Below are 27,742 nucleotides of genomic sequence, written 5' to 3' on the forward strand. Positions count from 1 at the left end.
CTCAAGCATACAGTAAGGTCCCAGAGTACGCAAAGGTTCTGTTCCACGCACCTTCACGTAACCCGGATTTCGCGTAAGTGGGGGTCCGGCTTTTTCCCAGGCAGAACACGCAGGCGAGGAAGCAGCAGAAAGGTAAGTCCTGGGCTGTGGGTAGCAGTTGGGGACAGTTAAGCCTGGCGTAGGTTAGGGCTGCATGAGGGGTGAGGGGTGGAGTTGAGCGCTGGTGGTGAGCTGGGCAGCAGGGGGGTGGGGAGTTAAGCTGGAACCAGAGTCATGCATGGCTGGTGTGCTGGCAGAGGGGTTGCACTGGAGTCATGCAGGTTGGGGGTGGCTGGCTGGCTGGCTGGCTGGGTGGGCAGCTTGTGAGCCGAGGGGCTGCACTGGAGCCGCAGGGGTGGGGAGGGAAGCAGGTGGCTTGTGAGCTGGCAGGCGTTTGTACCAGAACTGCGCATGGTGGCACAGCGAGCGGCTTGAATCAGAGCTGCTTGCGACAGTTTAAACCGGGCTGGGGGCTGAGAGTGAACTGAATCCATGTGAGAGTGGTGGTAAGCCAGAGCCAGGCGTGGGCATGTGGGGTGAGCCGGAGCTGCGTGAGGGTGGTGAGTGGAGCTGCTCTGGGGCCACGTGGAGCTGAGGGAGGTTGAGCCAGGGCAGGGGGAGTGACTTAAGCAGAACTGGAAATCACAGTACATAGTTTATAACAGGAATTGGGGTCGGACATGTAAGAGCACGGTCGCGTACTCTGAGACCTCACTGTATCTACATTCTCACCCTCAACCGCTGCCAACTTTAGTTTTTCTATATTCATTCCCATCTCCTCCATATTTTGGAATACCGACTCCATCTTAAAGCACATAAATAAATCTCAAGACATTCATATGAGCCCCAGGTCAGCATAGCACCAAAGCACAGACTTAACTTTTCAGCACATGCCTAAGTACCTTGTTAAGCAAAAACAGTTAAAATAAATGTATCCTGGGTTTGACCACATTATCACTGTAACCCTCTGTCTCCCTTTCCTTTCTCTCTCACTCTCCCATCCTATCACTGTTTGTCATCACCAGTTATGGAGCCCTTACTATCATTAAAACACAATCCTGCAAACGTGCAAGTGTTTAACGATAAGACAACTTGCAGTCAAAGCTAGTCATGGTAACAAATTAAACACATGCATATGTATTTTCAGGACTAGTGATTTGGGCTATAAGCTATTCAGGGCATGGACCACATTTTCATTTCTTCACTGGACTCTTTAGGCATTATTTAAAAAAGCACACTAATTTATTTTACTCTCTAATCTTTTCTTTCATTCAGCCTCATCCGATTTCCTACTTGCTCACCTCTTTCTCTGCCTCTTCCTTCTCTAGCTTTCTTATGTCTGTGTGCAACAAGCTTCAAACAGCCAGTGTGAAACCTAGAGCATGGACAGAAGTAAACCTTGCATTTGACTCACGTGCTTGCCCCTCCCTTCAGTCTGCCTCAGCGTCTTAGCTAAGATTCACACATCTCAGCTCCCATATACTGTACTGATCTATGTACGAATGCATACAGTGCAGAGCCTTATCACTGCAAGGGACTCAGTCCATACCCTGGCTTTGAGCCATCCATACACTTACATTCATGCTTTACTACACACATCTGCATAGTTTTACTGAAATCACTGGGAGTACTTGTGTTTAAAGTTAAGCATGTGCTTAAGTGTTTGGCTGGATCACAGCAGATTACCCAGGACTGGCACAATAAAGTCCTTTTAAGGCACCCGTTGCTGGGAAGTGCAGCTAGCTCAATGACCAGCAAAGTTCCTGCCTTTCACAGCCACCACCCTCATTGTATGACAGGCTGATTCACAAGTGGTCATAGTAGCACGTGGACGTTGCACCATCTTCCCAAACCAGTTTGTGTGACTCATTTTTACCGTGCACACAGCAAACAAGGATAATAAGCAATCTCTGCTTTCTCTTTTACTGAGACTCAGATACAGAGCCATTGTGTGGGTTATTGCTCCCCAAGTGGGTTTAAGGTGACCTTCCATGAGCAAGGAGAGGGTATGAGTATCCTTTTTTGTCCTTATGATTTACAGAGAAACCTTGACAATTTTTGGGGTTTCTTTTCTCTCCTCCTACTTGCTTTTATGTTATAAATTCAGATCTTGTGTATAGTGTACCAAAAAAATAAAAGGTGAGCTACTGAGTGCAGAAGTAAATTTTAGTCAGATGGCTTAAAACTCTAGTTATTTATTAACAACTATTTAATTTAAATATCTCACAAAGATGAGAGATCTGTCCTCTTTGTGTGAGAGTCAACACAATTACACCTTCAGGTGAGGGCTGAGAAAGCTTCCGACCAGTTCTGGGGTCTTCAGATAAACCCTCCAGCATTGATATGATATTCCTAAAATAAAAATTCCAAAAACAAGAATTTAGGATATAACTGTCTGCACAGGAGGAATTCTCTTACTATAAGGCACTGAATAAACAGTTACCCCTTCATGTTAACTACATACTTAAGTGCTTTATTGTGCTGGGGGCCTAGCTTTACAAAATGGTGCTGGTGTTATAAATTCATTATTTGTGTTCCTTATAGCTAGATTTCATATATGTGAACAAAGCATGCACAGTAAATACTCGATTTAACAGAGTAATGGGGGAAGGGGTGTCCATTAATGCCGCAAGTCCGCTATATCCAAACTGTTACACTGTATGATGATGCACTGACCTCCCCAGCCCATCACTCACTCCCGTCCTCTGCCCCCTCTTCCCTTCCCCCTCCTGACCCATTCTTCCCCTGACACCTCCATCTCCCTCTCCCAGTTACCAAGAGGGGAGCTGAATGCCAGTCTGGCTCCTTCCACCTCCTGTAGCTCCTCCAGCCCCAGTTCTGAGCCACCTGCGCAAAGGCAGAGCATGGCCGACCCAGCCTGCCAGGGGACAGCAGCCTCCCACACCATGGCTGCTGCTCAGCACCATTGCGGGCAGCAGCAGTCGGGAGCCGACATGCTTCACGCACGTGAGACTGGGGGAGGAGAGCTCCTGCACCCCACCACGGCCCCCCCCTACGCTCCTCTGGCCCCAGTGGCCCCAGCTGCTGTGATGGCCCCTCCAGCCCTGGCAGCTCCAGCTGTTTCAGCAGCTCCTCCAGCCCTGGTGGCAGCTCGGGTGAGTCGCTGGCATTTATTTGGGGGAGGTGGGGGCTGGCAGACAGCAACCATTACTTCCAAATCCATTATATCAGGGTCCATTAAATTGAGGGTTTACTGTAGTAACATACTACTACTTAGGCTTATGGTATTAATAAATCAGTGGTTACCCACAGACACTTTAAACTTTGCAGCCACCAAAAGAATCCTAAAGCCTCTTTCTTCACCTTAGCACAGCAACACAATAGGACTATTGTGTCAAAGAAATACTCTTTGCCTGCCTTTTTTCTTTTAGCTAATTTGTTTAGTTTAGTTTTAAAATACCCACAATAAAGATACACAGCTGCAGAGAAACCAACTGTGTAGACAGATGGATGTCAATAAAAGGGCATAAAGTAATTGGCTGGCTGTTGATGTATTAGAAAAATTTAAACACTGAATCCAAACAGGATATCTCTATTGTAATGCTAGTTATGGAACTGCTCCCCGCCAACCACTTAATTCTGAAGTGTTCAAAACCTAGATATTGGTTCCATTCGTTATAGTGATGATGTGAGAATTTGCTAATTTCTGTTTTTCCTTTCAGATCCAATACACTGGTTAGCTAATTTTGCTGTCTCTCATAACCAGCATGCAAATGCACAAATGTATAAGATGAACACTTGGAATGGAAGCAGAAATTCAGAAGTCTTTTTGTTTGTTTGTTTTGTGTTTTAAGTAAGTACTGCATTGGAGGTATATTACCAGGAGAAGAACAAAAAATTTGAAATGTAGATATACAGTGGATGATCCATTTCAACCCCCTCATAGTATTTCCTTAACCTTCCCAGGGGTTTATGACGTTACACACAATCAAAACCGTAGCCTCGTGGAAGCTATTAAAGATAGCTTGTAATGTTTCAATAAAAGGCCATGTGAAGAACAATGAAATCTTGTCAGTTGTAATAAAAATATGCTTTCCAGGAAATTAAACATATTTCACAAAGTAAATAGCATGTCTTGTTTTGATCCATGGACATTATAAGGCTATGATTACAATGTAAAGTTGCAATAGAAAAATTATTTCCATGCATGGTTATACAGGTCTGGTTGATTATGTTAGTAGAAAACAGAAAACTAGAAAATGGACTATAAATCTCTTTTAGTGCAAATTTGGATGTTGTGACGAAAAACACTGCTGCATTATATGCTTTCTTTTTAGAAGCCTATGAAGAAACCACTATTTTTTTTAAATAAAAGAGGCATGAAGGTGTATTCGTGCTATTATTCAGATGAGCAGCCCAGCAGCCTGTATAGCAGCACCAAGACCTTTTACTTTTATGTTCCATTTTGAGCTGCTTGTTCATGACAGACACTAATCCTACATCATGAACTAGCTTATTAAGAACTATGGATCTGAACTGTGCTGAGAAACAAAAGTTACTAAGTACCGTATACTTATTTATTTTATATCTTGCAATAGATATGGTCCTCAAATAGGAGTTGATCTCAGAAAATTAGTAAATATTTTAACCATGGCAACATCTAAGAACAGTGGGAGGTTAAAAATTAGGAAGAAACAACTAAAATTACCTTGAGTTTGAAAAGATTTCACAGACTTTTCAGTTCATTTCTTCCATTTTTTGAATATTCATATCATATTACATCTTATTACCTGAAAGCATGGTGAGAAAGCCAATATTGTAGGTGAGGGTTTTATAAATCATACCATGAAAGCTTTATACATGATAATATCTCAGATATGCAGCTCCCTTTTGAATTGTCCACAACTACAATCCCACAGAAAAGATACACAGACATAAATCTACAATAAGGATGAGTTCAATCCTTGAGGAGGTTATCTAGGGATCTGGGGCAAACAGATTAAAAAAAAATTGTAAGGGATGGTGCTTGGTCCTGCCAAGAGGGCAGAGGACTGGACTTGATGACATCCCAAGGTCCCTTCCAGTTCTATGAGACGTGTATCAGATATTCCATTTTTAAAGGGGCAGTCCCATATTTAAGCCTTCCTGCAGGTGCCCTTACTTTTTCTTAAAAATGGGCAAATTGTCTCATATTTTCTGCCTCTCCCCACCCAACAGTATTGGTGGGTCCTACTGCTGGCTGGATCCTGGCTTACCAGCTGCCCATCAGTTCGTGGTGAGAGACGGGGGTCCAGTGGCTGATGATGGGGGTGAGTATGCAAGGCTGGTGGTTGGGCAAAGCTGCAGCATGCAGAGCACCCTGCCCCCGCTTCTGGTCTGTCAGTGTAATCCCTGCTTTGTGCTGGCTCTTGGTCAGTAGTCCCCTTTTCTTCCCCTCCCTCCATTTCCAGACACCACTGGCTGTACCAGCCAGTGAGTGAGGGCAGATCATACACAGTTACACATCACCTCTGCTGCCCACCCATTAGCCCTACTTTGCCCTGTCACCCCCTGAGCCCAACTGCTCCTTCATATCCCTCCTGGTGGGGTGTCTCCCACTTCCAGCACTGTGCAGAGAACCAGCCCCTAGTTAGACCATTCAGCTCACCAACAGCTTGGCTGGCAGGCACCTACCTTTCCTCACTGCCTCTGGCTGGGCTGGCAGCCATGGAACGCTTAAGACCCTTGCACTCAAGAGCCACGTCTACACGCCCTCCCCCCCGCCCCACTTTTGGAAGGGACATGGTAATGAGAGGTAGCAGAAGATTCTAATGAGGTGTGGATTAACATATTTTACACTTCATTAGCATATCCCCACAAGATCTTGCTTCTGGAAGATCCCCCATCTGGAAGCAAAGATGCTTTGTAGGTGGGGTTCCATTGGAAGGACATGGGGTCCTTCCAAAGGAAATCCCCCTTCCTCTCCGCTCATTACTATGACCCTTCCAGAAGAGGCAGGGGGGCTGCAAGTGTGGACGCAGCCAGGATGCTCTCTGTGAGGAGCCAAGCCCTGCATGTGCCAAAGCCACACGCAACAGTGAAACAGGAAAGCAGCTTTGCTCCTCAGCTAAGCTTGTTTTGGATGGTTCTGATTGATTGCCATTGAACTCACTTGAGTATGAATAATTTTATCAGGTGTCCCATATTTAGCATATTAGAATATGCTTCCCCTATCTATAACATGTAAAATATGAAAATCCACCAAGTGCGATATTTCTATTTCTATTTCATTTTCTACAGGCCCCAGGAGCAGACAAGGACCATTTCAGATATAGGGACACACACACACACACACACACACACACACACAGAGCACACCATTTCAGATATAGCTACACACACACACACAAATGATGCATAGTGTAAAATAATGGAATGTGCTAAAAGAAAGCCTAACTAAAAGAAAATATAACTAATATTTAAATCAAAAAGTCAGTAAGAAGTGTGATGGTGCCTCAAAGCTTCATTCTGCAGCACAGTGTCATTACTTATTCTAGAGACCCTCTCCCCTTGATACCTAATGTGAGAAATTTGGACATGAGACTCTTTCCACAGGCCTGAAATGATTTAGAGATATCAGTAGGCCCAAAAAGCTGTTCTTGTGGGTCACAGGATGGCTCCATTCAAAAGCTGAGATGATATTGGAAAGTATCAGGATAGGTGGCAATACTGGATGTGTTATGGAGAGAGCAGCGCTTGATATATATAATTTTAGTGACCGTTCTAAACTTACCCAGGGGCAAGTCCCAGCTTCTTTAACTCTTCATCCTCCCTCCACTGCACCAGAGTGCTCCAACTGCTTCACCTAACTCTTGCCAGTGGGGCTGCTACATCTTCCATCTTCTTCCCCTGCTCAAACAGAGTACATCATATTATCGCATCTCCTAGGCATAGGTGCCAGCCACCCAGGGCTTTGACATGAAGGACCCCCAAAAACACCACACTTGTAACTGAAATAGTTGCACCTCCCCAGCCTATCTTGATACAGAGCAGAGACCATCCTCTGGTTACAGGGGCAGCTTTGATGTTTGAGTACAAATGAGACACCTCCCTGTGCAAACAGGGACCCAGTGTTGTGGGTAGGGTAAGTTACGTTTTTCTTTTCCATCAGGTCGATCAGCCTGAACCTCATCCTATGCCCGGGTGCCCATCCTACCAAGAGCTAGTGTGGTCCTCCTCTTACCATCCACCCTGTGCCTCTGATCAGCTGGGGTCAGGGCTTCACCCCCACCAGCCAGCCCAGCACTACCTGGCTGCTAGGCCATCCCCTCACTAGCCAGTGCCCCTGTAAGCTGGGTGCTCGGGCTGGCCGCTGCCGGCTCATTAGCAGAGCACCCAGTGTCTATTTGCGGTGCACACCCACACACGCCTTGGGGCGCAGGGATGGAAAACAAGGAGGGAGAGCACAGCACTCCCATCCCCCCCCCCCCGGCCATAACTCTGCTCCGGGGCAGAGGGTGGGCGGGTTTGGCAAGAAGATGTAGCAGCAAAGGAGCCATCAAACGCGGAGGGGGCGGGAGAGGCAGGGACGGGAGCTGGGAGTAAGGGAGGCTGGGGAGGGAACCGGCGCGCGGCGGGGGCGGGGCTCGGGCAGGGGCGGAGCCGGGCCGGGCAGGGGCGGGTCTGTGCGCCGCGTCCCGGCGGTCACCTGAGAAGCAGGAAGGCGGCGCGGAGCCGGGTGCGGCGGCTCCGGCTCTCGTTGCCCTCGGCCTCTTCGTGTCGCCGCCGCCGCCGCCGCCATGGCCTCGCTCTTCAAGAAGAAGACGGTGGACGGTGAGCGGGCGGCGTCTGTCCCGGGGGCCCGTCGGTCTGCAGGGCGGCTGTCCGTCCGGGGGTCGGTCTATCCGTATCTCGTCCCACCCCCGTCTTGCCGCGGGGCCCCAGCTCGCCCCCCGGCCGCTTCCAGCCGAGCCGCCCTGCGCCCGCGGGGTGCTGGGTCTTTGCTGGGGGGCACAGCGCGACTCTCTCCCGCCCCGCCCCGCCCGTGCTGTGACCGGGCCCAGCAGGGCCGGGCGGTGCGCCGGGGGCTGGGGCTGGGTGGGTGCGTGCGTGAGGCGCGGGGCCCTCCCCGCGGCCCGAGCGCGTCGGGGACAGCTGATAAGTCAGCTGGGGGAGGGGGGGCAGTGTCTCTAGTGGAAGCGGAACTGCGCCCCCGCGGGACGTGCTGGGGCGGCTCTGTGCCTGCAGCTGGGTTGGGGCGAACCTACAGCGAGTCCTGCTTCTAGGGGGCTCGAGGGTGTTTCTTCCGTTGGTGGTTTTGGGGGGTGTTTTTTGCTGGGTCGAAGCGATACCAGACTACCTCTGAGGCAGACAACCAGCAGTGCCCCGAAAACAAACGGCGCTGTTCTCGGAGAGCTAGTGTCTGTCCTTTGCCAAGAGAAGAGCAGACAAACGTTGCTGGAGACTCGGAGACTGGTGCCTGCTATCTGGTGATTTCTGTACGCCGGGGAAGGAGACGGGGGGGGCTTCTGCTGTAAAAACTGAGGAGAGAGCCCCTGGTGTTCCTGAGCTACCAAATCACCATTTACTACCTGTTGCTCATATGTATAAAATAAACCCATGAGATACATGTAATCGAGCTGCACGTGTCTCGGGTTAGTGCCACTGCTGCCCCTGACAGGAGTGGTTTCCTGTTCCCCTGGGTGGTTCCCAGCTCCCAACTGCTTGTGGGACCCAGGAAACTAACAAGCTGGGCTGGTAAGTTTCCTGGCTCCTGCAAGCCCAGGGGAGCTGGGAACCCAGAGGCAGCCTGGTTCCCATCTCCCCTTGACTTGCACCAAAATTCAAGTTACACAGAGGTTGCAGAAATGCAAACCCCACGTAAGTGGAGGGTTTACTGTATGGGTTAGATTTGTTGTTTTGGGGAATACATTTTAATGACAAGGTGTTAAATCCCGTGCAGAACTAAGAGCAAGTACTGTTAATTACCTGAGTAATAGAAGTGGGCATCTTAACTCCCCCCATAAGAACACTGATTACACCATCATAAATTCTCTGATAGATAGGTGTGCTTCATTGATGGAGCATTGCTTTGTCTGTTATCAGCCAGAGTTTTGAAACTGATTATGTGCTACATTCACCAAGCATTTCATGAAGTAAAAAATAATATTTTTGGGCACAGAGCAGGGAGGAGGGCAGAAGTTTGTTGTGCCATCTTTTTGACTTGGTCCTGCAAGGTCAGTTGCTGTTTGGAGGCTGAAGGAATGGAAAGTGCCTCAAACATACCTATGAAATTTACCATACAGTTGGACATGAAGGTGATAAGAACAGGTGGTGTAGGGTCATCCCCTTATGCTATCTGGCGATTTCTGTATGCCAGGGAAGGAGAGGTGGGGGGGTGGAGGGGTTCTGCTATTTCAAACCTTTTCATCCCTTTTTGTGCTTCTTTCTGGAGAAGGGGCCAAGGATCTCATCCTTTGTCTTATTCCTCCCTGGCAGTTTGCTATTGCACGCTCTCATTTTCCATTGGATTTCTTTCATCCGCGGAAACAAATGAGTATTTCTAATAACTGTTAATGCTGGTTACTATCCCTTATCTATTGTTGCAGTTCTTTTAAAGTAGCTGAGACTCTCCTGTGGCACATGAAATACAAAGAAAATAGTGCTGCTTTTTTCTTTTTCTTCTTTTTCTTTTTTCTTTTTTACTGGCTTTCTTTTTAATGCTAATGCCTTTATTATATTTGGCTTCAGTTTCTATTCTGTAAGTTTTCTAACAGAAGAAATGTTTTCTGTAGCGTAAAACTACCAATGCTAGTCACGTACATAACTATAATTACTATTTCTTGTCAATGTTCTTAAAGTCAACTATACTTGGCATAGTAACATCTATTCCCTCACCCACCCAAGTCAAAGTCCTGTTTCTAAAGTTTATTTTCTGACAGAACTCATGCTTGATGCTTGTCTGTTGAATTGTTTATACTGTCTCTATTCTGGACCAAAATACATTGTCTTTATTTTTATATATTGGTGGTCCACTCAATGTCCTGTTCCTTGAAAGTGTTACATGTGAGATTTTTGGGAGCAGTAACATGAGTAAAATGTCTTTTTTGTTTCCAATATCCCTTCTTTTCAGATGATTGTTTTAAATCTAAGGAGTAATTATCAAGCATGAGCTTTTGGTTCCGTGTGCATTCCTCTGAAGGTTAACATAAAATATTTTGGTGGAACCTGTTATTGCTGAAATAATTTCAGCTTTTAATGGCTTGCTAGGTCTCTGCACATCTGGGAAGGAAGACTCTGAATCACTACTCTTTTTCAGGATTAATGTATGCTTTAAAATCAAGACTATGGCTACAATTTCTGCTTATTGTTCATGATTTATTCATCTGACAATAATTGAACCTGTCTAGACTGAATTTCACTTGTTACCCAAGTAAATGAGGGAGCTATCAGCATACTGAGCCAATAGTCTGTCTTCTGTGGATTACAAAAGTAATCCACAAAAGACTTAATTATGGAAACATTATTTCCTTTTCAAACTGTTTTTAAAGAGATTTTTTTAATCGATGGAGGTTGCCCTGTATAAACCTGGAAAGGGTTCCTGATTCCATAATTGCACAGCTTGCAATGTGTTCATCTTTCATTTTATTTTATCAGATGTGTAAAGGTATGAGAAACAAGTTCTATATAATTTATTATGGGGTTAAATCAGCTGAAAATAATCATAGAACACTAAAACTAGAAGGGACCTCGAGAAGCCATGGAGTCCAGTCCTGTGGGACCAAACACTGTCTAGACCAGTGTTTCTCAACCTTTTTTATCAACTATTCCTTTTTCCAAATAATACATATAACATGTAAGTACCCCCAGACTTCTCTCACATACCCCTAAGAATACACATACCACCGACTGTGAAACATGGTGCTAAGGTAATCTGAAATTTTCAAACAAGTGTCATTCAACCTTTCCAGTTTACTGTACCCTTTTCAGGAGTCAGAGTTGTTTTGCATACCACCGAGTTACATCTTTTTTAAAAGCTACTTACAAAAATATGCAAAAATATTATAGAAGGCTACTACTGAGAGCTTTCTGACTTTCTACAATCTTATCAAATAAATAAGGTAGAATAGAAATACCGTACTTGCATTTCCGCATAAGGCATATGAAGCAGTAGAAGTCATTGTCTGAATGAACTTTTAGATGTTACTCACTTTACTAATGTTTTTATATACCCTGCAGGCAAATATCTAGATAAGTTGATGTATCCCCTGGAAGACCTCAGTGTACCCCCAAGGGTGCATGTAACCCTTGTTGAGAGACACTGGTCTAGACCATCCCTAATAAATGTCTATCAACCTGCTCTTAAATATCTCCAGTGATGGAGATTCCACAACCTCCCTAGGCAATCTAGTCCAGTGTTTAACCACTCTGACAGTTAAGAAGTTTTTCCTAATGTCCCACCTAAACCTCCCTTACTGCAGTTTAAGCTCATTGCTTCTTGTCCTATCCTCAGAGGCCAAGGAGAACAATTTTTCTCCCTCTTCCTTATAACGCTCTTCTAGGTCCTTGACAACTGCTATTACGTCCCCTCTCAGACTTCTCTTTTATAAATTAAACAATCCCCGTTCTTTCAGTCTTCCCTCATAGCTTATGTTCTCTATACCTTTAATCATTCTTGTTGGTCTTCTCTGGACCTCCAGTTGCTCCACATCCTTCTTGAAATGTGATGCCCAGAAATGGACACAATACCCCCGCTGATGCATAGTAAGTGCTGAGTAGAGCAGAAGAATGACTTCTTGTGACTTGCTCACAACACTCCTGTTAATGTATACCAGAATCACGATTGCTTTTTTTTTTCAACATCCCACTGTTAATTCATATTTAACTTGTGATCCACTATGACCCCTAGATCCCTTTCTGCAGTATTCCTTCCTAGACAGTCACTTCCCATTCTGAATGTGTGAAACTGATTGTTCCTTCCTAAGTGAAGTACTTTGCATTTATCCTTATTAAACAGCATCCTGTTTACCTCAGGCCATTCCTCCAGTTTGTCCAGATCATTTTGAATTGTGTGCCTACCCTCCAAAGCAGTTGCAACCCCTCTCAACATAGTATCCTCTGCAAACTTAATAAGCATACTGTCTATGCCAATATCTAAATTACTGATGAAGATATTGAACGATCAGTCCCAAAACAGACCGCTGCAGAACCCCACTTGTCATGCCCTTCCAGCATGATCGTGAATCATTAACTATTCTCAGAGAATAATTATATTCAGCTAATTATGCACCCACTTTATAGTAGCCCCAGCTAAGTTGTATTTCCCTGGTTTATTGATAGGCTCATGCAAGACCATATCAACTGCCTTACTAAAGTCTAGGTATACCATGTCAGCTGCTTCTCCCTCATCCACAAGACCTGTTATCCTATCAAAAAATCAGATTGGTTTGGCATGATTTGTTCTTTACAAATGCATGTTGACTGTTACATTTCACCTTATTTTTTCCCATATGTTTGCAGATTACTTCCTTAATTACTTGCTCCCTTGTTTTCCTGGCACAGAAGTTAAACTGACTGGTTTGTAATATCCTGGGTTAGTTCCCTTTTTAGAGATGGCAAATACGGTTCCCCCTTCCCACTCTTCTGGACTCTTTCCTGACTTCTATGACTTTTCAAAAATGTGATGAAAAAGGTCATCTCTCCTGAATCAGTTTTTGAATCCAAGCTTGTTTGCAAGTCTTACAGTGCAAAAATCAGATGAACATGTAAATATAATTCTTATAAAATAGACTAGAAGTAGCATTCTAAGCACACCAAAAATCAATTTGTAGTTAAGTTGTTCTAGTAATATACTGTAGTGTATTAGTTTCTCCCATTGACCTCCCCTGTGTGGATGGCCAGAAAAATCAATCTAGGATACATTGATTCCAGCTACACAACTGCTATAGCTGGAAGTGCGTGTCTTAGATTCACTTTTCAATCTAGTGTAGACCAGGCCTCAGGCTGCCAAATGAACGTGTGGATAGATAAGTCCAACAAGTCCCACTAGATGATGAAACGTCTAACTTTTCCCATTATCGTCCACTGACCAACTGTGAGCAAAGTTTTATATTTTTGTGCATACTCTTAAACAATATTCCTTTATTGGTTTTCCTAATGGTTGAGGAAAACCTTTAGCTAAATTTTAACCTTTTGTTAAATGGTGGCACTTCTTTAAATGCTGATAAATGTTTGTTTAGATTTGATTCCTGCTGTCAGAATTGCTCCTTCTGAAAGAGAGTGTCAAGAATGAATGAAAGAATTGATCAGTTTCCAGCCAATTGTGTGTCCCATCTCTTGTGGCTTGACCTCCAGTTGGAGTGCATTTGAAGAAAAGCAAGATTTTGGGGGTCTTTATGTACCCCAAAGAAAAAGGAGACAAGCAGGGCTGGGATGCTCACATTTGTTTGTCTAGCTGTGATCGCCTTATCTGAGAAATATATTGGAATTTGAAAAGGGCAACAATTTTTTTTTTTTTAAAGGGTTAGAGAACAGCTTCCACGTGAGTAGCAACCAGTAGGAATAGGGCTCTTTTGCTTGGAAAAGATGACAGGATTGGTGAGAGAGGATATGTGGAGGTCTATAAAATCATGATGCTTATAAAGAGAATGGATAAAGAAGTGATATTTACTCCTAACAAAAGCAATAGGAGTCATCAGATGAAACTAATAGGCAGCAGATTTAAAACAAGCAAAAGGAAGTCTTTTTTTTCCTCTCTCTCTCTCTTCCATGAACACACAGCAAACCTGTGGACCTCTCTGACAGAGGATGTTGGGAAGGCCTGGACTATAACATGGTTTAAAAAAAAAAGTATGTTCATGAAGGATAGAGCTATCAATTGCTATTAGCCAGGATGGGCAGGGATGGTGTCCTTCTGGGGCACCTGGCATTGGCCACTGGTGGAAGATGGGGGTACTGGGCTAGATGGAGCTTTGGTCTGTCCCAGTTTGGAGGTACTAACGCGAACAGCTGCCATTTCTCCCTGCTCTACAGAGAAGGTGCAACAGGAACCAATGCTATTGCTTTGTTAGAACAGCCCTTGCGCAGTTTCATGGTTAGTCATGAAGTAGGGTGGAAGTGGAGGATTCCTTCGCCCATGATCCTAGACTACATGGATTTCTCCACTGCATAGTTTGGCTACAGTGGTTGAGATAAGGAGGATTTGGCTCAGAGGACTGTCAAACAGTTGCAGAAAATTATATCTTTATCAATGTTCTCGACTCTTCCTGCATTCTTGAAAGACACACACGTACAGAATGTAGAAGTATATTGTGTCAGATGCTTCTGTGTTACACAAAGTCCATTAGAGCCTATAGTGTTGAAATTTAAGATGGTGTTTCAGACATGCATATTTATGTGCAATATTGTTAGAATATATTTGATATTTATAGCCCCTGTAGAGGTGTGCTTTATTCTTATGCTAAAAACCAAATTAATGAAGGGAAGTGTTCAATAATTCAATAAATTGTAGTGTTTTTATGATGTATTTCAATACTGTTAAGAACTGTCTGAAGAATTATTTTATCAACTATAAATACTTCCTTTCCAGATATAATAAAGGAACAGAATCGAGAGTTAAGAGGTACACAAAGGACTATAACCAGAGATCGAGCAGCCTTAGAGAAACAGGAAAAACAACTGGTAAGCAGAACAGAGAGTTTGTTTACTTTTTTAAAAACAAAGTGTTTGCCATTCAGGTATGACACAGTCTCTTGACTTTTATTTAAATTTCCGTCTCCAAAGTACTGCTGGTTTTCACCACAGTCTACATTAGTTAGCTTAATTAGGAAACTTTTTAGTGTTTCACCATTATTGCTTTAAGAAAAAGTGTCTACCAAGTCTTCCTGGACCTCTAATAAGTGTAAGGTCAGAAGCTGTGATGGTTTTAATTATATAGCCAGATTTCTACCTCCTGGCTTTTTTGTTTTTGTGGCTGAAATGTACCTATGCTATTGGACAATGTTTCATAACTGGTTTTAAAATATTACAAAAACAATTACCACACGGATGGATTTGTGTTGCAGAATTCTTTGACAGCAAGTGAATATGCTGCAGGCTCAGTAGCCCAGTATAAGTATTTTGAATTCCACTGTGAGTTTTTGGGAATTCCATCCCATACAGTTGGAGGCATCACTATGAGTCCCTGATGCTTATTTAAATGAGTGGCAAGGGTTTCAGAGTGAATATTAGAGCTTATGTTCAGTAACACATCTGATCATCTCAGAACACAAAATGACTTAACTGTAGATAGTGCTATATGTGACTTGTCCTTGTCACTTGGATGTAGTTATTCCCATGATCTCTGCAGAATTTTGCTGCAATCAACTCGTTTTAAGTGATGATTCTCTTGCTCAGTGGTTATGTGCCCTTGAGTTTTGTGTCATCTCATGCGTATACTGGTGGAGATTCAAATCAAATTATTTTTTAATAGGGACCAAAAACTGCATGAGGAAATCTCAGAGAGAGACCACTTCCTGTTTTAGGTGATTATTAAGGCATTGCCTTGTGTGGTGGAAGGTCTTGCAGATATCAGTTTTGGCATAAACAAAATTGGACAACCTCAATAGTGACTCTTCTTGGAAAACCTTCTCTTTGGCTGAGATGTGTGATATGTTTGTATCTAAGCTTATACTAGGGAAATAAATCGTTTTCAGATACACAATTCCAGCTATGGCATTTGCATAACTAGAATCAGCAAATCATCATCAGTATCAACAACAACCAGAGGCTTAGCGCCCATTGGTGCCTGATGCCTCGTTATTTCCTTCCATCTTTCCCTGTCTAGTGCAGAGTGGCTCAGTTTCTGAAGACTAGCTCTGCACCAATCTACTTTTTCATCTACACGTTCTCTGTGGAGTCTGCTTCTCCTACTCGACCTGTCCATTATGCCAAATACCAGGAGCTTGATTTTTCTGTTCGTCATTCATTCTGCAGATATGCCAGAACATCTGTAACTTCGTTTGTATAACCTTCTGTAGTAGGTTCTCTTTCAGCTGTATCTTCCTATATAATTCTTCATTGGTGACCACCGGCATCCATCCTGTTCTCAGGGTCTTTCTATAACAACTCCTCTCAAACGCCAGTACCCTTCTCTTCAAATCTTTCGTTATCACCCATGTCTCACATCCATACAACATAGTGCTGAATACACACGTTTTTAAGACGCTCAGCTTCATTCCTAAACTAATCGCTTTGTCTTTCCAGAGCTTATCCATTGCCTTCAAACTCGCTCTTGCTTTCACTATTCTCATCGCTATTTCCTTCTCACAGTCTAGATTATGTTGCTCCCCAGAGATGTGAACTTCTGTATGTTCTCTAGTTCGATCTTGTCTACACTGATCTTCCTTCCTATTTCCTTATCTCCAAATACAATTGTTCATAATCAGTCTGTATTGCTTTCCTTCCTTGTTTAGCATCTGCTCTTTTCTCACTAGCTTCTCCATCTTCTTCAGTGATAACTGTATCATCCGCAAACCTCGAGTTCTTGATATCTATGTGTGGGATGAGAATCCCTTCTACCTCTTCCTTGATGATGTCCATCACACTCTCGAGGTGTGTGATGAATATACTCAGCGATATCAGATCTCCTTTTCTCATACTTCTGCTCATTCTAAACCAACTTCCCATCTCTTGGCACATTCTCACCACTGTCTCCGCATTGTCATTGATGTCCTTCAATAACTGTATCAGTCTGCTATCCACTCTGTATGACTTCAACACTGCCCGAGTCACTTTCTGATCTATACTGTCAACTGCCTTCTGAAAAGTGACAAAGCAATCATAGATGTTCTTGTTCTTTCGTCAAGCTTTCTCCGCTATTAATCTTAGTGCCAGTATCTGCTCTATGGTACGTCTATCTTTCCTGGATCCCACTTGCTCATCCGCTAGATGTTCTTCTGTCAGCCATCTCAGTCTCTCTGTCAGTATCATCATCAGCACCTTGCCTAGATGATTCATTAGGTCAATCATTCTGTATTTCTTGTACTCCAGTGCACTTCCTTTCTTGTGTATTGTCACTAGCACAGATCTTGTCCGTTCCTTAGGTGCCTTCCCTTCTTATGCTAAATTACATAGTCATTGTATTTCCTGAATCATACTTTCTCTGCCATATTTGATCATATCCCCTGTAACCTTATCATTTCCATGGGTTTTGTTGTTCCTTAGTCTGGCATCATATTTCATTTGTATTGTTTCATGATCAGCACATTGACATTCATCTGACCAACACTCCTCCTTTATCCAGGCTTGAGACTGACATGCAACTCCTAGAGCAGCGGTTCCCAGCCTTTTTCAGACGGGGACCCATTTTGACGATTCAGGAAGACTTGCTGACCTAAGGCAATTCAAAAAATGGGGTGGGGAAGCAGTGCTGTAATTAGCTAATTCTGCTCCTGAGGCAAGAATATAAAATTGCATCCCCTCATGTTTATATTTTCACAGCAGTTACTTCATAAGAAAGGGGAAAATACATTAATAAAACAAATAGCACATTTATTCTAGATAATTATTTTATTGTTATAATTGATCTGAGTTGTGGTAGGGGAAACCCCAAACTGCTCCCCCCCACCCCTGATCTCCCAGCTTAAACCTCACACTCAGGGAGGCTGGGGGGAGTCACACTCAGGCTGGGGGTCACACTCAGACTGGGGAGGAACCTGGGAGGGTCACACTCAGAGGCTGGAGGATTGGGCGAGTCACACTCGGGATCGGGGGAGATACAAACAAAAAAAAATGAAATCTGACAAATCAGCTATATAGAAGAGAAGAGGGGATGGAGGAGAGTGAAAATTATTTACTTACTTACTTACTGCAAAAGTCTTAAGTGGCTTGCCTGGGATGACTATGAATTTCAAAGGTGGAAAAGCTGTCTTTGTAAGGCATAATTGCTTCTCTCTTGATAGACAACAGGAAGTCTTGTGGCACCTTTATAGACCAAAGAATATTTTGGAACATAAGCTTTCCTGGGCAAAGTCCCACTTCATCAGATACATCATCTGACGAAGCAGGTGTTTTGCCCCTGAAAGCTTATGCTCCAAAATCTGTTAGTCTTAAAAGAGTTGTTGTTTTTGAAGATACAGACTAACTCAGCAACCCATCTGATACATATTGATAGAGAGAACTGTTGGATGTGGCAGCATTAAGAAGCTGCAGATGTCTCTTAAAAGAGCCACATGAAGCTCCCAGCTGCTAGAGACCCTTAACAAGTCTAATTGCAACCCATGTTTGGGTCCTGACCAATAGGTTGGGAATTCCTGCCATAGAGGCTTCATTGTGGAATTAACCAATGTATTGGAATGGACTTATTTTCCCAGTATAGACCTAGCCTCTAGGGTCTCACATTGACCCCCATCCTTACTCCATGCAGTAAGTACAGGTGTTGAGTGCTGATCTCAAAGGAATCAATTTTTGCTGCGTCTTTACCACATCTTCCACTTAGTATAGATTAGCCCTGTATTCGTTGTTAAGTGCCTTCATTTCTGTAAAGAAATTCACTGAGAAGCTTTGAATGGTCTAATTTCTGTAACTTGTTTCAGTAATATGTTGTTGTGCATATTTTTTCGCTTGTGAAGGAAGAGATGAAGAGAAGGTTTTTTGAAAGACTCAATCGTCTGTTCACCTTTGATACTAAGGAATTTGAATGGTCGAAGCCTGGTACGCTTGTCATTTGAAAAGAGCAGGAAATTGCCAATGAATCAGAACATTGTCCTGTAACAATCGTCTTTTGCTGCTACATAGAGAGGCATAGCAAATAGTATTTAAAGTAGATGTTGCTCTGTGATAAGCGTTACAGTTACTCACTATTTTAATATTTGTCCTTCGATAGAGTGGACCGTTTTGATATCTTATAAATAATGTACCTTGTTTACTATGCTGTTCGCTTGCTGAGTTTGATTAGAAGAAATGTTACTAGTTATCAACTTTTAAAATTTCATAAATACACGAACTGTGAATTAATCTTGTCTTTTGCTTTCAGAATTAATTTTAATTATGAATACTTCAGCCATATGATAACTTGATTCACTGGCACAGATTTGATTTGTAATTAATAGTTTAATAATGCTTGGCATTTACAGTATATAATGTTTCATCCTGAAAGTGGTGCTTTTCATACCTTATAGTCGTTTTTGTAATCCATCTCTCTCATTAATTGGGAAAACTAGTGCTTCCTAACATTCTATTACAACACTTGTAAATCTGTGTCAAAAGTATGCATTTCTGTCACTCATCTCAACCATGTGATACTGGAGTTATAATTTTTAAAAGCGTGATATTTTTAAGCACCCTGTCAAAACAGGTCCTCTTCTCCAATGTGTAGGATACAGAAACAGGATTACCATTTCATTTCATGTCCCAGTCGCTGTTCCCTCTAATGTTCTTCCTTCATGTGCAGAATAAATTTTATGTGCACCAAGGCATATGCTGGTGTGCACCACCAGTAACACATGCTGTCACCTGTGGGCACTCTGCTAACCAGCTGGGCGGCATTTGAATTTCTCGTGGGTGGCCACCCAAGAGTACAACTTATAGGGAGCACCGCTGACAGTACGTCTCATGTATTCCACTTGCATAGCTGTATTTTCTCTGGTGAAATTGCTTCTTACCAAATCTATCGTGAAATGTAGCTTTGTCAAAAATAAGGGGTTTCTGTCAAGCTACTGTATCCATCTCAAAATATTCTACAATAGTTTGGTATTTCTTACACATGAAATATTGCTTATGGGCACAGGCTGATGCCACTACCATAGTAGTAAAACCAAAGCAATTAGTTAACATTTGCTATTGGAGCATCTCCTGGAGCTTTGTGTCAATGCTGCTTTTGGTTTCTCAGTGTTTACATGCTATAGTCTGGCCACTACTTACTATCACAGCCCTTCATAGCAGCCTTTTCGTCATCTGTTGCCTTCAGGCAGGGATACAGCACCTCTCGTTTTCTGGCAGGAGCTTTCCTCTCAACAGCTGCTCTGCAGTTCTTAAACATAATTTTACTTATTGCCTGAGAAAATGTCATCACACAAGTGGGTTGTATGAATTGTATATGTTCAGGCAATAACATTATGGCAAATTATAGACGAGAGCCCTGTTTTCCTTTCCTTTTCAATAAATTGTTTAATAGGATTTTGTTAGTGACCAGATCAAAAGATGAAAATGATGAGCATCTTCTCTAAACAGCTGTTAATTATTAGGGATACAAAACTTTACTTGCCTTTGTTAGTTTAATTAATCCTGTATTTCCTCCCAAAATTGGTTACTGAGTTATCTGGGCATAGGCATTACCTAGATCAGGGGTTGGCAACCAAAATAGGCCACATCTGGAATATTGTGTCCAGTTTTGGGCCCCCCAGTGTAAAAAGGATGTGGATTTGCTGGAGCAGGTTCAGTGAAGGGCAGCAAAAATGACTAAGGGTCTGGAGCACGAGACCTATGAGGACAGGCTGAGGGATTTGGGCTTGTTTAGTTTACAGAAGAGAAGACTTAAAGGTGATTTAATAGCAGCCTTCAACTTCCTGAAGGGGAGCTCTAAAAAGGAGGGTAGAAACTGTTCTCAGTGGTGTCAGATGGCAGAACAAGGAGTAATGGTCAGAAGCTGAAGGGGGAGAGGTGTAGATTAGATATTAGGAAAAACTACTTCACCAGGAGGGTGGTGAAATATTGGAATGCATTGCCTAGAGAGGTGGTGGATTCTCCATCCCTTGAGGTTTTTAAGTCCCAGCTGGACAAGGTCCTGGCTGGGATGACTTAGTGGGGGTTGATCCTGCTTGAAGGAGAGGGCTGGACTAGATGACCTCCTGAGGTCCCTTCCAGCCCTGTGATTCTGTGATCTGTGAGATTCTGTAATAGCAAGAAGAGCAATTTGTTCCAATTGGGTGGAAAAAAAAAAAAAAAAGCACCGTAATTCAAGAGCAGCAATGCATGTGAATATGACGTAGTCCTTAACAAATAATGTCAAACCATACTTTTTGTAACCCCTATTTTAAGAACAGCATGCACACAATGATTTGTAATGCAATACATGTTTATTGCAGGATGTTCAAACTTTTTACATATTTTATTTCCTCACACTTTACATGTGTGTTTGTGCCACTGTCTTCCTGACTTTCACTCCTGAACCTTTTCTCTCTCTGGAGGACACTAGGGGCAGTTATCCAACCTTTCACGATTGCAAATTGTTTGCTACTTGGATATGAGTTGTTCATTTTGGGGGCTTTTAGACGTTTACCATTTAGCAAAAAAATCAGGAGGGGCTTTTTTAATTTTCAGTGATAGCACCAGGAGCAACAAAGAAGTCCATAAAGAGCCGCATGCGACTCCAGATCCACAGGTTGCAGACCCCTAACCTAGACTCCATATATATGCACTTCACATCAGAATGTACAAGTCATGCTTACCATTATGTAAAAACAGGCATGTAATGGAAGTGCACGCACCTACAGTATAATGCGACTCATGCTTTTAGTGGTAAGATTACTAAGACTAGAGCACTGTCCTCTATTATAGACTTGTGCTAAAAAAGTAAAATGAAATATTCTTGCTTCCCTTGCCAGTTCCTTCATTCTCAAAGTGCTTTTGTACATGAAGTTAATTTATCCAATTTAGTATTTATTAAAAAGTATTAACTGTATAACTTTATAGAATCCTTGTCCACTTAATGTGCATCTAATCACTATTTTACCTTTCTAAAAATAGGAACTGGAAATAAAGAAAATGGCAAAGACTGGTAACAAAGAAGCCTGCAAGGTTCTAGCAAAACAGCTGGTGCAATTACGAAAGCAGAAAACTCGAACTTATGCTGTTAGTTCAAAGGTCACCTCTATGTCAACACAAACAAAAGTGATGAACTCCCAGATGAAGATGGCAGGAGCTATGTCAACCACAGCAAAAGTGAGCCAATAAATGTATATATATGCCTAAATGTAGTTCATGTTCACACTTGCATATTGAAACTCAAACACTAGGTAGCTTGCAAAAGCCTTGACAGGTTCAGAGTTATTTAATGTTTTGAGATCACATACCATTTGCTATTTGAACAAAAGTTGTTCATTGTTGGGTTTTTAGATGTTCACTGAAATAGCAGAAATGATCGGGGGCTGGGGCAGTTCCCAGCTGCATGTGGCTGTTAAAGAAGCCATTTGCAGTTTCTTAACACTGCTGCCTCAGGCAGATATGTCAGTAGCAATAACTGGTGGATATGGCTGATATCTCTATCACTAGGGATAGCAGTTACCTGATGCCTAGGTACAGAAACCTTAACACTTGAGTTAATTGCTAGGAGCAGGAGGGCTGGGGGAGCCACCCAGCCTAGCAGTCCAGGTGGAGAGGCTGCAGGAGGAGTGTCTAAGACTGGGGCTGTTTAGGGATGGGGGTGAGATCTAAGACTGGGGAAAGTTTGGGACTGCAGGGGGGTTGTAAGGCAGGGGGCAGTTTGGGGCTGCTGTGGGGGGGTTAAGGCTGGAGGCAGTTTGGGACCGTGTGTGGGGGGGCATTAAAACCTGGTGAAGGGGGAGGTCTGTGGGGTGGGCGGGGGGATCTAATACAGTAAACCATCGAGTTACCCCGGGACTGTTCCTGCAAACCCTGCATTACTTGAATTTTCCTGCAAGGAGAGGGGAGCTAGGAACCACCAGGGCCGGTCAGTTTCCTGGCTCCCAGAGTGGCAGGAGCTGGGAGTCAGGGGCAGGCTGGTTTCAGTCTCCCCATGGCTTGGGGGACTGGGAAACTGATCGGCTCATGGCTGGTCAGTTTCACGTTTCCGCCAGCACAGGGGAGGGAACCTGACTAAGAGTCTTCTCCCTCTCTTCCCCCAGCCGAAGGGCTGTCAGACAGCTGCATGTCTGAGGGAAGAGAGGGAGAAGGCTCCCGCTGTGGGTCTCCCCTCCCCTTGCAAGGGACCCCGTGGCTGGCTCTGCTCCAGCCACAGGGCTGCGAGTCTCCCCACCTCCCAGCCAGGGACCCTGCAGCTGGCTCCTCTTCAGCCACAGGACTGCAGGTCTACCCGCCCCCTGGGCAGGGACCCCACAGCTGGCTTATATAAGCGGGGGAAGCTTGCTCATTTAGTGAATAAAGGTAGGTATATATGTTGATTAGTAACAGAGAGAAAGCTGTGCTAGTCTATATACTATCAAACCAAAAAAGCAGTAAAGTAGCACTTTAAAGACTAAAAATAATTTATTAGGTGAGTTTCTTCTGGTATGGCTATGGTCTGAAGAAGTGGGTCTGTCCCGTGAAAGCTCATCACCTAATAAATTATTTTGTTAGTATTTAAAGTGCTACTTTACTGCTTTTTTTGTTTTGTAGGTATACATGTTCCTCATTTTAGCGAGTTAAACGAGCGATGTGTACTCAAAAGAGCACCCTGTGGCTCTGGAGCTGCAAGTTGCAGACCCTTGCTCTAGCTTGCTTGTTATATTGCACTAGTCACAGTACTTTTATTAATTACTGGGCAAGGGACCAATTGAGTATTCCATAGGTCCCCATAGTTCCCATTACAGTAGTAGTCTAGATACGCAAAAATTCAGAACTGGCCACAGGTTTTGGACTAGAAATCACTTACCTGTACCTAAACAAAATGTGTGCAATTTTATGACTAATATTTTCCAAAATAATTAGACAATGCAAGCTGTTAACAAGAAGATGGACCCTCAGAAAACATTACAAACTATGCAGAATTTCCAGAAGGAAAACATGAAGATGGAAATGACTGAGGAAATGAGTAAGTTATGTTCTAGTGATTAACTTCAGCAAGCATCGACACCCTCAGACAACTAAAATGGGTTGACATATCTTTAATCCCACTTGTAAATAGTACTTACAACACAGGAAATTACTATTAATTAGCTATAATTAAAGGGGAAAATATTTCACTTTCTGCATGATTGTTCTGGACATTTGACCATACTGAGTATATAATTCACTCCACCATTTTTGTATGAAAGACCTGCAGAAAATGAGAACAGAAAAATTGGAAGAGGCACTGAGTGGGAGAGTTGCAGAACAGGTGGTGTTCTTACTCAAACTAGAACTGAATAAACCAGGGAAATTGAATAACACTTAGACATTCAGATTTTGGGGAATAATAGAAACAGCATTCTATTTTCCAGGGGTGATAGAAATGTCTCATGAACAAGTGGCAGGGTAGTTGCTGCCATTTGCAGGGCAGGAGAAGCTGTAGCTCTTCCCTTTTCAGAAGGGAAGAAAAACTAGAGTGCAACAATAATATATAGTTAACAAATATACTGTCAACAAATAATATATTGTTCTTTATTTACAAAGCAGCATAAGTACTGTGTGCAGATTGTAGCTTTAGTGTTGGCGTGCAGATAAGCAACTCCTCATCCTAGTTTGAAGATATGTCTGAGCTTCAGGGTTAAATTTAAAACTTTGGTCTTGATTGCATGTTTGTTTGTAAATGAGAATAGTTGAAAGGCCTCTGCTTAGTAGAAGTCAGTGTTCTGTAGAATTTATGAAGTGTTTGGGATGATTAGGCTGGAGTCCTCAATTATCCTTCCAGCAACTGATTGTAAATAAAAAGCAAGAGTGGACGAAAGTAGTAAAAAGCAGTCAGTCACAGCCTGGAACCCCACCTGCCCAGTTAGTGACTTTGGTGGTGGGTAGAAGGAGCTGACTGTATTGTAGTTTTATCTTATAGTAGTCTGGATACTAGAGGATTTAGTTTTTTTTTTCTTAACTGTTGCCCTTTCTAAATCTTTACAGATCTGGAGTCTTATCTTGATGCTTGATTTAGGGATCACTCAGTTTCTCAGCCCACTTGTAGTCTTTCTCTCTCTCTCCTCACTAAACCCTAAATAAAGGTACAGTGGTTACCAATTTGAAATGTTCCCATGATGCTGTACTGATCTTACTCCTGTTGACACAGCCTTCATCTCATCCTAAAACCTGCCACTGCATTGCTTCTGCTGTGGGAAAGGGACAGAAATCACACTACAGTGTTAGCCATTGTCACACTAGTCTCTTAGGTGGATTTTTGCAATTGGTGAAGGTCTGGGGAGAGGAGAGTCATCTAGTAGCTGACTTTTTGGGGGGAGAGGGCAAGGTCTCTAAAGTGAATGTAGAGTGTTTTAATTGGTTTGCTTTTTAAATCTAACACACAGAATTCTGAAATTTAAACCCTTTTTGAGAAACTGGTGAAATCAAACCGTCGGGTAAGGCACTGGACCATTAATGCTTAGTACTTTTGTTAGCACTGCTTCAGAGGCAAGATTTTAAAGTGCAGAGGTGAGCAGAATACTCCTGAGTTGCCAGCATTTGATGATAGATAATGCAGTGTGCTTCTTCAGGATTTATCCCCACAAACAGTATATGTTCCTTCCTCTTGCCTTCTCACTCAGTCATACTACTGCTACTTACTGGGACTGTAGAAGAACATTGTTTGTTCGTTTTGTTTTAATTTTTAAGTTATAAAGCTCCTTCTTCTGTGAACACTTTGAATCACTAATGCAGCTCTGGGTTTCATTTTCCTTCCTAGTTAATGATACTCTGGATGATATCTTTGAGGGCTCTGATGAAGAAGAAGAAAGCCAAGATATTGTGAACCAAGTGCTTGATGAAATTGGAATTGAAATCTCAGGAAAGGTATGGAAAATAATTCTTTAGGGCAGAGTCAAACACTGTCCTCTGATTTTTTCAAATACGTCAGCCTAACAGATTTCATTTTGTAGTTTTGTGCTAGAAGTCAAATTGTCACTGTGCATATTGTTTTTACTAAGTGGAGTTTGTGTCTTTCTTTAATAGATGGCCAAAGCACCATCTGCTGCCCGAGGCCTACCATCTGCATCAGCATCAAAAACTACCACCATTTCAGATGAAGAGATTGAACGGCAGCTCAAAGCTTTGGGAGTAGATTAGTCTGATGGCAATACACAGCCAGCCTAACACTTATTTCATTACAGATAGGTGTAAAATGTACATGTTTTCAACACAACTGATGTACTTTGGTTTTAAGGGAACTGAAGACTTCAGAAATAGGCTGATTCACACCAAAAGGCTTTTTTTTCTTGTCAGAAAACACTGAATTACTGAAGTTGTTTGAAAAACTACTTTATCAGATGTTGTGAATAGATAATTTTCACAGGGGATTTTCTGAACACTGAATTGACACCTAGTATAAACAGGTATAGCCATTTTATACCAGGCCTGAACTTGGGCTGTGTTGTACTCAAGATTTATCACCACAACTTAAGTTGCTTTTTTTCCCTTCAATTTACAGAATGTCAGCCAGCAAACAGATTTGGAAAAAGAGCAGTAAGATCTTCCTCTGTTTAGTTGTTTTGGAATTATTGTCCTATGACTGACAGTTTTTCCTTGGATAAAATATGGAGTGTTTATACTTGGAAGGTTCTTAAAATGGTTTGATTTCTTCGTTTGCTTTCAGTTTGAAAAAAGATGACATTTTGATTAGTTTTAACCTTGATCTCCTCTTAAGTAATAAGACGACAACTTTATAGCCTTTTTTTTTAGGTGTCTTTTTAGTAAATTTTGAGCTGATTCATTCTTAGACAATTGTACTTCTTCCAAAAAGGTATGGGTGCAATCCAGCTCTTGTTGACTTCAGTGGAAGGGGCTTGAACTAAATATTTTAGTGAATATTTTTCATGAAGGGCACTGAATAAACTGTATTGTACTGTAACATAGCTAACTTCAACAGAAATGTTGTGCCTTTTTTGTATATAAAATCTTGATGTACCCTCCTGATTTTTTTGAAATCATATTAATCATTTAAGACCAAAGTAACTACAGTTAAGGCAATTATTGTCATCTACACTTGGTAGCAGTCCATACTGAATTTGTCACATAGCCCTTCAGTACTGGCAAAAGGAGTATTACCTGAAATCTGATTTGTATATATTTTGCAGTACTTATCTCTTAAAGACACTGTATTGTTTACTAAGGTACATATGATTGCATAGGGGCAGATGAAATCTAAAGCTGCCTTATGCCTATGATTAGTCTTGGGGTGAAAAAAGTGTTGGGTATTACACTGTATGATGATATGTAAACAAGTGATTAGAATCTGAGCTTGTTATATTCTTTTCCATGGTCTCTGAACTATATCAGGTCAAAAGAATAGCATTGGCTTTGAGGGAAAGGTCATGTAAGCAATGTGAGTGCTCAGTCTCTAATGCCTAGTGCTTTACACTAGGGAACAAAGTCAATCTCACTTACTCATTTCCAGCTATTCCATTAGCATAGATAGAATAGACGTATCAGGATCGACTTTGTTCCCTAGTGAAGACTGGGGCTCTTCAGGCTCACGCCAGTGTCCCTTCCTCCACATGATAGCATGGAGTACCAGGGTCGACAGCTGAGCCCAGAGAGACATGGCAAAATTGAACCCCAAAGGACTGATCACAGCGCATCAAATGCCGGGTAAGTAGAGCCATGCCCTGAGCTGGAAAGCAATTCCTGTGTGGAATTGCTATTGTCACATCTGCCAATGTGGGATTGAGAAGGGAAATGAAGGGTTGTAACCATCTGTTTTGTGAGCCTAGGTCTAGGTTTTGCTGTGGAAATGAAGGGCTGTTTTCATTAAACCATGAGGCCAAACCAGGAATCTTCAATGTGTTGGAATGTACAAGTGTACATAATACACACACCCATGGCATTTGGGGTGAATTTTCTTTTATTTTGTATAAATCTAATAAAAGCTTTTATTCCCACAATAGCTGTCCTGATGGTGGGGGTCTGACCATGTGCGTTGTTGAGTAATGGA

The 27,742-nt window shown here is 42.6% G+C and overlaps 1 protein-coding gene and 1 long non-coding RNA gene across 2 annotated transcripts; one reads left to right on the forward strand and one right to left on the reverse strand.

The window, feature by feature from the left end:
- LOC142014748 (uncharacterized) lies at positions 1–7,774 on the reverse strand. Its single transcript, XR_012646037.1, has 4 exons — positions 7,688–7,774; positions 6,773–6,888; positions 4,709–4,790; positions 1–2,391 (listed from the first exon to the last, which is right to left on the reverse strand). It is a non-coding gene; the product is annotated as an uncharacterized LOC142014748 (long non-coding RNA).
- CHMP2B (charged multivesicular body protein 2B) lies at positions 7,661–27,719 on the forward strand. The gene is made up of 6 exons (XM_074997789.1): positions 7,661–7,812; positions 14,567–14,658; positions 21,703–21,897; positions 23,623–23,725; positions 25,499–25,605; positions 25,765–27,719. Exons 1-6 carry the CDS (start codon positions 7,779–7,781, stop codon positions 25,876–25,878), a joined length of 645 nt encoding a protein of 214 aa, XP_074853890.1. The 5' UTR covers positions 7,661–7,778; the 3' UTR covers positions 25,879–27,719.
- Positions 27,720–27,742: the final 23 nt, after the last annotated feature.

Source organism: Carettochelys insculpta, chromosome 1, assembly GCF_033958435.1.
Source record: "Carettochelys insculpta isolate YL-2023 chromosome 1, ASM3395843v1, whole genome shotgun sequence".
NCBI lineage: Eukaryota > Metazoa > Chordata > Testudines > Carettochelyidae > Carettochelys > Carettochelys insculpta.

Excerpts from the sequence above, each read along its gene's own strand:
- CHMP2B (XM_074997789.1), top strand. The coding sequence starts at position 7,779 with ATGGCCTCGCTCTTCAAGAAGAAGACGGTGGACG. Across the intron at positions 7,813-14,566 it reads CAAGAAGAAGACGGTGGACG|ATATAATAAAGGAACAGAAT; the intron begins GTGAGCGGGCGG and ends CTTCCTTTCCAG. Across the intron at positions 14,659-21,702 it reads AGAAACAGGAAAAACAACTG|GAACTGGAAATAAAGAAAAT; the intron begins GTAAGCAGAACA and ends TTCTAAAAATAG.